Source organism: Neofelis nebulosa, chromosome 13 (genome assembly GCF_028018385.1).
Source record: "Neofelis nebulosa isolate mNeoNeb1 chromosome 13, mNeoNeb1.pri, whole genome shotgun sequence".
NCBI lineage: Eukaryota > Metazoa > Chordata > Mammalia > Carnivora > Felidae > Neofelis > Neofelis nebulosa.
Genome location: NC_080794.1, coordinates 77,858,647 through 77,872,160, shown reverse-complemented (window position 1 = coordinate 77,872,160; position 13,514 = coordinate 77,858,647). Strand labels below are relative to the sequence as shown.

At 40.4% G+C, this 13,514-nt stretch overlaps 1 protein-coding gene across 2 annotated transcripts in view; it reads right to left on the bottom strand.

Annotated features, from left to right (window-relative positions):
- Positions 1–8,284, bottom strand: part of PNLIPRP3 (pancreatic lipase related protein 3) — a 35,858-nt gene extending 27,574 nt beyond the window's left edge. For both annotated transcript variants that reach the window (XM_058697881.1, XM_058697882.1), the window contains exon 1: positions 7,975–8,284. In XM_058697881.1, coding sequence (XP_058553864.1) covers positions 7,975–8,023 — 49 coding nt within the window. In that variant the 5' untranslated portion in view covers positions 8,024–8,284. The remainder of the gene's footprint in view (positions 1–7,974) is intronic.
- Positions 8,285–13,514: the final 5,230 nt, after the last annotated feature.

Sequence of the window (13,514 nt, the reverse complement as noted above, 5' to 3'; positions counted from 1 at the left end):
AAAGTTGATAACATTCAGACTTTGTTCTATGATCATAATTAAGTCTTTTATGTTTTGTGGGTAGGCTGGCTCCAAAAAATTGAAAGCCAATAAACAGAATTTATACGATTATGACTAGATAAATATTTTTCCTTTCAGAGCCAGCTAGCGTGCTATAATTACACTTGCTTATCTGCACTTTGTTGTATGGTTACCCATTCTCTTCAAAAGGGGAATATTCACATGAATTATCTTTCCTTAGACATGAATTGCTCGAGATCAGTGTCATTTTGGTTTGCTTCATATTTGGATCATGCTTTTCTTGTAGCATTTTCATTTTCCTGGATTCTCTGGTTGCCTTTGTTTTCTCTTGTTGTAAGTGTAAACATGTGCCTTCTTCAATATATCTCTACTATAGCTCCTCAATCAATATTTCTCATGCCTGGAATCCATTCTGTTTTTTTTTTTCTGTTGAAGCACACATATGTCCAGTTCTAATTTGGATCAATAAGTTCACATTTGGATCGTGCCTTTCTAATACAACCTTCTGTTTTTTTCTAGACTGTCCAGCTGCCCTTGCTTTTCGCACACCATGTCTCCCCCTCCCCCATACACCCAAATTCTCAACTACATCATTCAGTCTATGGAAAGGAGTTTGGATTTTGAAATAAAGACTTGTAAAAACTGTATGTTTCTTATGTTTGTAACTTACCAGGGTTATTGGTCACTATGCCTTTTTCCATAAGGAAATACCCATAAAAAGAATATAAAGTTAGAAGAAACTAGATATGATGAAGGAGACTGATCAAGATTATAAAGTATCAAAGCCATTTAGGGAAAAAATTGAAAGATTAATAGTTCTTTAAAAATAACATGTTTGCTACAAAATCAGTGAGTTGATACTGGGCCAATAACTTAAATGGCCCATATGACAAAGAATATAGTTTTAGAATGATAGCGTTAACGGTATTACGCAGCCATTGAAAATGCTTACAGAGATTTGTAATGAAATTTGTAATGACAGTGATTATGTTAGTGTGTTGTGCTGAAAAGGCAGGCTGCAGAACTATGCATGGTTTTATTTAAAATGCATGGGGAAAAAGAAAATTTAAAGGAAGTGCATCAAAATATTAATAATGGTGAGAAAGCATGGGTTTTATTTATTTTGAGAGAGAGAGAGAGAGAGAGACAGCGCCAGTGGGTGAGGGGCAGAAGGAGAGGGAGACACAGAATCCAAAACAGGCTCCAGACTCTGAACTGTCACCACAGAGCCCGACGCAGGGCTTGAACTCACGTACCATGAGATACGTGAGTCGGACACTTAACTGACTGAGCCACCCAGGCGCCCTGAGGATGCGTGGTTTTTATTTTCTCGTTTACCCTTATCTATGGTCTTAAATTTTTAATAATTAATAATGGTAACTCTAAGTCACAAAAGAAAAAAGAAGACTACTTCTCCAAATTATGTTTAGTTAATAATAATTTAATTAATAATAATTAAAAGGGCAAAAACAGACTGAGCCCTAAGTGTCACATATGTGAGGAAATGAAGACTTACAAAAAGTGACCACCCAAAGCAGTGTGGAGGTTCCTCAGAAAATTAAAAATAGACCTACCCTATGACCCAGCAATAGCACTGCTAGGAATTGACCCAAGGGATACAGGAGTGCTGATGCATAGGGGCAATTGTACCCCAGTGTTTACAGCAGCACTCTCAACAATAGCCAAATTATGGAAAGAGCCTAAATGTCCATCAACTGATGAATGGATAAAGAAATTGTGGTTTATATACACAATGGAATACTACGTGGCAATGAGAAAAAATGAAATATGGCCTTTTGTAGCAACGTGGATGGAACTGGAGAGTGTGATGCTAAGTGAAATAAGCCATACAGAGAAAGACAGATACCATATGGTTTCACTCTTATGTGGATCCTGAGAAACGTAACAGAAACCCATGGGGGAGGGGAAGGAAAAAAAAAAAAAAAAAGAGGTTAGAGTGGGAGAGAGCCAGAGCATAAGAGACTGTTAAAAACTGAGAACAAACTGAGGGTTGATGGGGGGTGGGAGGGAGGGCAGGGTGGGTGATGGGTATTGAGGAGGGCACCTTTTGGGATGAGCACTGGGTGTTGTATGGAAACCAATTTGACAGTAAATTTCATATATTAAAAAATAAATAAATTAAAAAAAAAAAAAAAGTGACCACCCTGCCCAATGTGTCATTGTTATTAAGTTGGTGCGGAGGGGGGGGGGGGTGGGAAGAACCATGATGCAGCTCATTCTATCACTAAGTAGAATTGGGAGGTGCATTAATTGGCTTTTGTTAGGTTATGTTGTAACAAATAGCCTCCAAATCTCCTCGGCCTCCCAACATGAAGGTTTAGTTCTCGTTCATGTTCTATTTTGGCTGCAGTAGTTTCCGGTTGGCTGTGGCTCTGATTTACCAGTCTTCTTCCTTCCAGGATCTAAGCCAAAAGAGACCCTGTCTGGAACATGTTGCTCTTGGGGCAGAGGGAAAGGGCAGAACCATGGTTGAACCATGCAAATGCTCTTCATACAGGCATTCGAGCTTGGCACTGCTCTCTGCAGGTCATGTAGCCAAAGGTGGGGTTGTAGCATCCTCTTCCGGGGAGGGGGAGTAAAGAGTGGGGAACAACACTGCCATTTGCAACAGAAGGGTATGCAGGTTTACATTTTTATAGGTGCCACCAGAAGGAAAACCTTTTGTCATTTTCATTTGTATTCCTTGAATTACCTAAATGCCTGAATATCTTGTGCATTTCTGGCCCTTTGCACATGTTCTTTGGGTGACATCTTTGTGTCTGATGTACATTTTTCTAAAGTTTGCTTTTTTCTTATTCATTTGTAAAAACTCTTCAAATAGTAGAGAGATTTGGTCCTTTTCAATCAGACATTGAGAAAAAATACTCTAGTTTGCTGTTTTTGTTTTTGTTTTATAGAAATTTCACATTTTACTCAACAAAATAATCAGTCTTTTTCTTTATGGCTTTGGGGTTTCATCTTGTTTAGAGAAGCCTTCCTTACTTCAAGATCATTAACAATTTCACTTTGTTTTCGTTTCTATTTTTCTCGTTTCACTCTCTTACTTTAAACGTTCATTGATCTGGGGTTTATTCTGGTGTAAAGAGAAGGTTTTCATCTAGAAGTTCAATTCTCTTGGCCTGAATTTATACAAAGTATAATCATTTCAATGTCTTCCACACCTGTGGTTATTTCTCTTTATTTAAATCTGTCATCACAGTTTTCTATTTTTTACTTTTATTAGGCAATCACAATATACATTTATCACTTGTATTGCTTTACTCCTGTTCTTCTAATATGTTAACCTTTACTTTTATATTTATTCATGAAATTCTTCCTTCAATGTTACTTGTTCTTTTTCTAGTGTCTTCAGTTCTTGGGTCATTGTATTTTGATATATTCTGCAACTGAAGGGTTTTATTTACCCTTTGACTTCAACGTTCTTTACTATAGCACATTAGGTTTAATTGGTTAAGAAATCATATAAGTTGGTATATTAGCTCATGTTTTCTTAACTTCCACTCTCTAAATGAGTAATTTTTCATACTGTGAGCCGCCTTTCCCAATGACAAAAAATATCTTGAAAATGGACTCATTAATTTATTCAAGAAATATTTATTTGAGTGTCTATTATGTGCCAGATATTGTTCTCAGCATTAGGGAATCAACCGTGGAAAAAATAAGCCTAGCCCTGGTGGAGTATAGCCCAGTGGTGTGTGGGGACAATGAATAAGAATAAGTAAATAAAATGAAGATGTGTATGTGTTCAGGTGAGGAAGGGGTTGCTATTCAAATAGGGTGGCCAGGGAGGATCTCACTAAAATAGGTGGCATTTGAATCTATAGCTGAAGGGGGTGAGGAGCAAACTGTGGGGATTTCTGGAAGAGGGCTGAGGGAAGAGAACACACAAGCCTCTGGGGGAAGGAGCATGGCTTAGTGTGACAGAGGACTTATGACATGGCCACCCTGATCAGAGCTGACGGAAGAGTGGGGAGTGACAGGTCCGTATCACCTTACTCTGCAATTGCAAAATCCAAAATCCTCTGGGGGAAAGAAGTGGGATTTTGATTTTTTCATTCGTTTTTCAGTTTGCAGAAAACTCATTTGGTAGCAAAAACTGACCTGAGGCTATATATATTCGTTGTCCTAATTAATATGAATGTTCATAGATTTCACTACAAAAATATCCATGTGGTTGTGCTACCCAAGATTCCTCTCAGGGTTTTGTATTTTACAGTATACTTAAAATTAGAAAAAAAAAAAAAAGTCTGAGTTCTGGGACATATCTGGCCCCAGGGAGTTGAACAAGGGATGATGGACAAGGGATGGTATTAGGAAGGTAACAGAGGGCTAAAGCATGCAGCCCTTGGCAGATCATTGGAAGGACTCTGGCATTTACTCCAAGGTGAGGGGGATAGCCATTGGAGGGCCATGAGCAGAAAAGTGATGCAGACTGACTTAGGTTTATTTTGTTTGAGGAATATACTGAAGCGGGACAAGGGGGGAGGCACAGAGATCATCTGGGAGGCGACTGTAGTAAATTAGACAAGAGACAATGGTGTCCAAAGTCAAGGTGGCAGCAGGGGAAGTGGTGAGAAGTTGTCAGGTTTTGGATAAATTGTGAAGGAGGATCAATTTACTGATTAATTGGCAGGAAGGTGTAATAGAAAAGTAGAGGATGATGTCAAGGTTTTTGGCGAAGTTCCTGGAAGGCTGGAGTTGCCATTACTTGGGGAGACGCTAGAATTCTAGACAGATTTGGGAGTAGAATCAAGAGCTCAGCTCTGGGGACACCTGGGTGGCTCAGTAGGTTCAGTGGCCTACTCTTGATTTTGGCTCAGGTCATAATCTCACGGTTCGGGAGTTTGAGCCCCATGTCAGGCTCTGCACTGAAGTGCAGGGCCTTGTTGGGATTCTCTCTCTCCCTCTGCCTTTCTCTCTCTTTCTCAAAATAAATAAATGAATGTAAAAAAAAAAACTTAAAAAAAAAGAGCTCAGCTCTGGATATGCAGCTTTTATATGAATTAGATACATAAGTGGAGATGCCACAGAAGTAGGTAGATATATGAGACTGCAATTCCAGGGAGAAGTTCAGTTGCACATAGGAACTTGGCAGTCATAAACATAAAGTTGGTGTTTGACGTCACGAATATGGAGGAGATCACCAAGGGAGTGATGGTAGGTAAAGAAGAGGGATGACCTAAGGACGGAGTCCTAGGACACTCCATCATTGAAACATCAGGAAGACGAGTGGGGATAAGCACAGGACACTGACAAAAAGGCCTACAAGAAGTAGGAGGAAACCCAGAAGAACGTGGAATCCTAGATGCCAACTTAAAAATGTACTTCCAGGGGAGAGAGCAATCAAGAGTACCAAATACTGCAAGGTCTAAGTAGATGAGGATGGAGAATTGACCACTGGCTTGTCAACATAGGAGTAACTGGTGACAGTGACAAGGGTAGTTTCTGGGGTGAAAGCCTGATTGGACTGAATTCAAGAAGGAAGGGGAGGAGAAAAAGAAACCCCATACACACAACTCAGAAGTGGAGTTTTAAAGATGTATGGGGTACCTGGGTGGCTCAGTTGGTTAAGTGTCTGACTTTGGCCCAGGTCATGATCTCACAGTTTATGGGTTCAAGCCCTGCATCAGGCTCTGTGCTGACAGCTCAGAGCCTGGAACCTGCTTCAGATTCTGTGTCTCCCTCTCTCTCTGCTCCTCCCTTGCTTGCGCTCTGTCTCTGTCTCTCTCTCTCTCTCAAAATTGAATAAACATTTAAAAATACATTTTAATTAAAAAAACAAAAAGATGGATGAAATAACACATGTTTGTGCTGCTGGGAATGTTCCAGAAGACAGGAAGAAAATTGGTAAAGCAGGAGAAATAGAAGAGAGTGTGGTTGAGTGCACTCCTTGGGCAGGTGAGAGGAGAGAGTGTCTAATATACAGGAGGAAGGGTTGGCCTTTGTTGCAGCAAGAACAGCTCATCTCTTGTGAAAGAGAGAAGGCAGAACGTACAGGCAGGTGTATGCAGCTAAGTTGGATAAATGTGGTACTGGGAGCTCCGCAAAGGTCTCTTCTCTTTGTTTCCATTTTCTTATTGAAATGGGAAACCAGGCCATCAGCTGAGTGCTGGTAAGCAGGGAGATGTTGGAGATTTGAGAAGAGGGGAGAAAAATGAAAGACCCCAGGAGCCCGGGCAAATGAATGGATGAGGGGAGAACAGTAGGATGGCTTGGCAGCCTTAGGGTCACCTTCTGTCTGATAACCATGACTTTGCAGTGAGACAGTCAGCATGGTGTGTGTTTTTCTCCAGGCACAGTCAGCTGCACAGAGATGATGTGTTGGACTTAACCAGTGTTGTGGTTAAGCCAAGTGAAGCAAAAGCAGCAAAGAAGTCCAATGTGTATACCAAGGAGTGATTATGATTGGCCATGGCATTAAACTGAGGAGAGAGTTGGCTGGCTGCCAAAAAACTTAAAAAAATAAAATCATAGTTATATTAAAATTAGATTATATATATAATAGTTATGCATAGTTATATATATATGTGGAGTAGTATATATATATATATATATATATTTCTACTGTATATATATTATATAGTATATATATATAATATATATATAGTAGTATATATATATATATTTCTACTGCACACTTATATTCATTATAGAGCCGCTATCATTAAAAATTTGAGTCTCCATCACATTTGTATTATTACCTGCATTGGCATCTATTAAATTTGTAACAGGGTCCATTTGCATTTAGTTCTCTGGTACCTGCCATTTTACAATTTGTGTTTAATTCAATAAACCTTCAAACAGAAATCACTCCCTACTGAAAAGTAAATATTTCCGATGGGTATAGGGAAGTCTTATTAATCACAACTGTGTCTCCAGGGTTCAACACAGTGCCTGGCACATAGTAGGTGATTGTATTTGTTGATTAAAATAAAACATATTAGCATCCTTGTTCAGAGAGGACTTTGAGGGTGGGCTGTGAGTAGAGATAGCAAAGAGGCCTGAAGTCTGGAAGGAGGAGAGACCACCTGAGGAATAAAAGGTGACGGTATAAGAACAATAGACCAGGCAAGACTTCACTCGATTCTGTTCTGGAACTTATCAGTCTAGCTGCTTTCAGTATTCAGTAAGGACTGTCGGGGGCAGGAACATTACAGAAAATAGAGCACAGTTCCAGGAATATACTAAAACCAACAATAGATCCATCCACTTTTATCCCACAGAAAAGATCTGGAGGGCAGGGAGTAAAAACACTGAAATTCTTTGATTCTATTTTGGTTAAAACATATCAACTAACTTTTGTTGTGCTTATAGTCAGAACACTGAACCAGGGAGGTAAAAACAGAGATAAACAACAGTTACTACACAGGAGATGCCTGAAGAGTCCACAATATAAAGAGCACAAGTCCATGAATATTGAGTTAATGTGTAAGAAATGTTCACAGACCAAAATCTCTTCACAAAAGCATGACCCAAATGTAGAAAAAATCAACATGGAAGTTCCAATCACCATTAGTCATTCATTGATTCATTCATTCATTCATTCATTTGTACATTCATTGAGCATCTACAGTGATTCAGATACTGAAACCAGAAATATGAATGTATTTTCTCATTTATTGCTACACACTTATCTTAGAAGTGAAGAAATCAAGACTTTAACAGATAAGTTGCTTCACCAAGGCCATACGCTAGTAAGTATAGAGCTGGGAGCCCAGTACAAGCCATCCAGCAACTTTTGTATTATTGGAAATAGATACTTCCTATATACTTATCAGATTTAGTATTACTAAATTGATTCATTTCCCTTAGATATTTTTATGACAAATAAATCAAAATATAAACAGAGCCAATATTCCAAAACCCGTATCAATCACATTCTGGATGTGACTATACTCCTTATTCTCAAGGAACTAATAAATTAAGTCTTACCCATTGATGTGCCAAAGAATAAGAGAGCAGCAATCCAAATTCCAAACATCGAAGTTGCTTTTGAAAATCACATCAACCCTTCTTGAAGATTTTTACTCACAAAGTCCCCTCACTATAAAATATTAAGCAATTTTCTTCAAAACGTTATCACCCAACATTTAAGTTCTAGGTCCAGACGAGTGTGGAGTTCACACGACCTTGAATCCCGATGCCCTGCAAAGTAATGTGCCCTAGCCTAGACTACTGGCTCCACATTAAGGGATATAATTAGCAAGGTGTGCCTTCCATTAGGTGATTGGTAGTTAAAACTTCTGAGGTTTTGTTGTTTCATCATTAGCAAGATTTTGGTTACACACAATCTGAGTCACTCTTGAAAGTTATTTTAAGGCTTTGGGAGGGTAGATAACAAACATCGAAAAGGCACAGTTTTTCCAAACCAGGACCATAACTTGGAGTATTCTTCCCCTCACACATGTCGAAGGGCAAACAAGCAGACCCTCCTGAAACATGTTAGGAGTTAAATAATGAACGTGGCTAATAATGGCTAATCTGCACATCTTGTGTGGCAATACAACGTTGCAGCTGCCATCATCTGGAGCCCAACCACCTGGATCCAAATTCTGGCTCTGCCACTTATCAGCAGTGACCTCACACTAGCAAGCCTCACTGCACCTTTCTTCACTTGTAAAATGGGGATAATCATGGCTCCCAACCCACAGGGTCATTTAGTGATGGAATTACTTATTATATAAATAGTATCTCGTGTATAGTACTGTAGTGGAGTTAATTTTATTAGTGATTTTTCAACTATGTTAATGGTTATAAGAACAAATATATGTCCACATAAAATACAGCATTACATCATGGCACCTGGGCCGCGTAACCAACTCTAATGTGATGCGAACCTGCCTTTTTGGCTGCTACATTGACTTAAAGTGATGCAGTTCACAGATACCCTCAGTCGAATTCTCAATTTCTAAATGCTCATAGAAGATGGCTGAAAATATTTCTTGGTGTTTCTTTACTTTTTCCCTCTTACCATAATAACATGACGATATTGAAGCATTTATGAAGCATTCAGCCCTTTCATATAAACCTTGTTATATTATGCAAGGATCAGACAAAGAAGAGGTTAAGACCAAGAGTAGTTACAAGTCGTGGGTGCTTTATTTGGTTGAACTATTTCCTGGAACTGGTAGCAGCCAGTCCACCACGGCATTCAGACACGCAGTAATTAGAGAAAGGGCTATTCAGCAGCTCTGAGCTTGGTGTCTGGGATGCTGAATGTCCAGCGACTACAAAAGACATGCTCTAAAAGCTTCGCCAGTTGCCACTGGTCATTTTTCCAGGAATCAATGTTTTTAGCCACGCACGCAGGATCAGCATAAATAGCATCATCATCAATAGCACCTCTCAGAAGACAGCCTCTTATTTGCGTCTCCATCCCCAGGGACAAGCACAATGCCTGGAATCTAGCAGGTGCTTAATGAACATTTTTACATGAAAAAAAAAATACAAAGATCTACAGTGATAATACAGGAATTTTTTTCAAGCCACGCTCTCTTCCATGTTTTCACAGCACTTTTCAATGAGTCTGCTATAGCTCTTAGCATGTCATGGAATTGCTAGGCATTTATCTGTTAGTTTCCTCCCCTAGACTGAACTGTTCTGAGACAAGGACTAGTTTTTGTTCATCTCTGGGCCCCCAGGGTCTAGCAATAGATCTATCACAGCAGACACATGGTCAATATTTGTTGATAGAAAAAAAAAAAAACAACAGTAGCCTTAATTTTCATTGATCTCATATCATTTGAGGAAATTCTTACTCTAGACAGATTATCATTCTGAGAGTGGAAGACTCATTATACTTTAACAATTATATTTAACGAGGATCAGATACTGATGACGACATGGCTGCTTGCTGAATTCATGGTAGTTCTGCCTGCAAAAATGTCACACAGAGCAGTTTAACAATAGCTTTTAAAAGTTCATCACAAAATCAAAGCTCTGCTTATATATGACAGCACGTCAAAATGAGGAAAAACAGCAAATCAGTTGTATTCTTGATTTAAGAATAGAGAATAATTCAATTAATTTTGTCCCTGATATGATAAATTATGTTTAGGATTTAGTAAGGCAGAGAACCTTTAAAGATGTCATGATGAATATTTCAATATTAATGTCAGAACCCTGAAGAATATGGCTGTAATTTTAAAAAGCACTTTTTAGGCTATTTCTTAATGCATGGCATTTTAAATTATCCAAGATTTCAAGGAGGCTGGCATCGTGGCCATTTTGGTGAAGCAGAGAAAGAGTGACATACAGGGACGCCTGGGTGACTCAGTCGGTTGAGCGTCTGACTTCGGCTCAGGTCATGATCTCACAGCTTATGGGTTCGAGCCTCGCATCAGGCTCTGTGCTGACAGCTCAGAGCCTGGACTCTGCTTCAGATTCTATGTCTCCCTCTCTCTCTCTGCCCCTAACCCACTCGCATTCTGTCTCTGTCTCTCTCAAAAATAAATAAACATTAAAAAAAAATTTTTTAAAAAGAGTGAAATACAGTGACAAAAACCTGAGTAATTTTAGCACTCATTCATTCATTCACCAAATATTTGACTGGCTACCTCATGCTCGGTAAAATTCTAGTTTCTAGTGATACATCAATGAATAAAAGACAATAAGGACCCTTCCCCCTTGAATTGTACAATGGGGGAGGCAGCCAATAAACACAAGAAACAAGTAAAACCCTAGAGGACAGGGAAAGGTGGTTCAAATAATTGGCAAAAAAATAAAACGAGTGAAGCAGGTTGGAGAATTTGGGATTTGACTGGGGGAGAGGGTTGCAATTAAGTTTGGATGGTCCAGGAAGGCCTCCTTGAGAAGGTGACGTACGAGCAAAGAACTTGGAGGAGGTGAGGGAGGTAACTACGTGATTCTCCAGGGAGAGGGGCAGGTGGTCCCAGGCCCTGAGACAGGAGTGTGCTTCCTGTCTTTGAGAAAGTGCAAAAGGCCAATCTGGCAGGAGCAGAGGAAGAGGAGTAGGGGATGAGTCACAGAGGCACTTGGGGCCAGAGTGGGTAAGGCTTTATCGGTCATTTATGGCAACTTCAGCTTTTCTTCTCAGGGAAAAGAGAGCTAGCTGTTGGAGGGCTCTGAGCAGAGGAGACCTGGGCCGACTGTGGCTGTAACGGTCGTTCGGCTGTCTGTTGCCAAGAGACAGAAGTGGGGCAAGGGCAGAAGCAGGAAGGCCAGCTAGGAGGCTATTTCAGTAATCCAGGTGAGAGATGATGGTGGTTTGGACTAAGAGGTTGCCCATAGAGGTGGAGGGAAGCGGACTGACTCAGGATATAGTTTGAAGGTAGGGCCATTAGGTTTCCTTTCTATCTCTGTTCTTCAACTCAGCTCTTGAAGGATGCAATGATACAAGAAAGTCCTCAGTGTGTTTTGCAGAGGTAGAAAAATCTACTCACTTTTTTTTTCCTGTTTCATTCTTGAATAACAGATTTTCGCTCATGAGTATTGTCAGAACAGTTCTTACGACGTTTGAAAGGACAAGAGTATTTTGATGAATTTGTTTGGCTTGGTCGGTTTAAGGAATGTAAGTGTTGTGCAAATTTTTAGAAATGTACTTCTGAAGCAGATTATGCTTCTAAAGTCAATCTTTGTGATAAGGCTTTATTTGTATGCACATTTGGTAGTAATACGCCTCTTGTAGGCAGACATAAAGCAAGAATCTCATGTGGAAGTATAACCTCTACCAAGGAAATATGATTGTAAACTATTACTTTGTGAACTATAGGCTATAATTAGATAGTCATCACACACTTGTTAAATTATACAGAGTAAAAACGTATACTGCATCAACACGACTCATTATAATTACAAGTTACTCTAGAGGGCTTCTTGAAGTTTCCAAGTAGTACACTTTTCATAATAGTAATTTACTGTATTGGAATGTGTATTAAAATTACACCTTGAAAAATTGATTTCAACTTTCCCACATTCAGCAAAGAATTGGGAACATCTAGAAAAACATCAGTGGCAAAGAGGCAATTGCAAGGGAAGGAGAGGTTAGGAGGATTCATAGTGACAGATGATGCGTGAGACTGCAACACAGTGTGAGAAGATGTAAATTCTAGAAGCAGGCTCTCACTGAAGCAATATAGCATGGGGATTTGGAGCCTGGACTTCTGAGCTGGATCTGGGTTCACGGCCTGGCAGGACCTCTTTAGCTGTGCGATCATTGGTAACTTAACCTCCCTGAGCCTCAGATCCCCTGTGCACATTGGTTAAATAGGTAAGTGCCCTTATCTTCCAGGCACTGATTGTGTTTTGAATGTTTGCAAATTTGCCTTTTCTCCTCTATCCAACTCTTCGTTTCTGTCCTTCCCTCCCTGCCCAGGTTTATCGAGGTGCAAGTGACAAATTAAATTGTGTATAAAGTGCACAATGTGATGGTTTGCCATACATGCATTGTGGAATAACTACCATCATCAAGGGATGTCGGGATGTTCTTGGGAAGATGAACTGAGCACATGTTCACAAAGAGGCACACGTGCCTCAACTCAAATGCTCCTCGTGCCCACACGAGGCATGCAGTAAACGATAAAGGGAAGCTGTAACAATAATTACTATTGTCGTAGGTCCAACCCAGTCTCCTGTTATGTGTGGGGTGCTACGCCATGAATGTTATTGAGAGAGGCTGGGCTACTTGTTCAAATGAGCCCAGGAGAAAGGCAGGACTGGAAGGGAGGGTCATCCATGGGTAAGTATTCCGTGGGAGCAGAGTGACAATGGGGGAGTCTGTATGTGGACAGCTTGTGTAATTACGTAGGAATTGTGGGCCCAATTGAAACAAACCACAGGGAGAGAGAGTCACGGAAAACAGGCTCATTGGGAAGCATGATGTAGTAGTTAGATACGGTGAAGTGAGGGATGATTGCCAGGTGAGGACATCAGGAAGAAGAGCAACTATGCCCAAGGACAGGGAAGAAGAAGGTGACTTATAGGTTTAGAGCAGAGGGAGGAGACATGATTGGCTTCAGCAGGGATTGAACGTGTTCCTGTGAGACACTTGTTCCATGATCAACAGCATTCCTAACCTTGACTCGTTGTTCCGTCATATACTTATACTCATCACAAGGAAAACCAGAGCTTAAGTAGATCGGCATAAACCCAGCCCAACACATTTTAAAACGACTCCAATGCTCACCCATCAAAGGACTCACCACGATTTTCAGGGCTCCCCACTGGTATATGCGCTCTCAGGGCCCCTGCCGGGGGATTCACAGCATTTCACCTTTTTGCTAAGGGATCTAGACCCCATTTGCGTAAGTCTCTTTCTACTCTGGCTCCCCTTCTATCGCACTGCCTCTTGCATGGGTGGTGCTGGAGTCACTTGGGCATTTCTGGGGCCCAATTAAGGGAGATTTAGGGAAACATTTTCTAAGTATCTGACTCTACGGTTTGATGCTTGGTTGCTGACAGCTTTTAAGCCTCACCCTAACCTCCTTCCTTTCTGCCCCGCATCTGGTAACCCG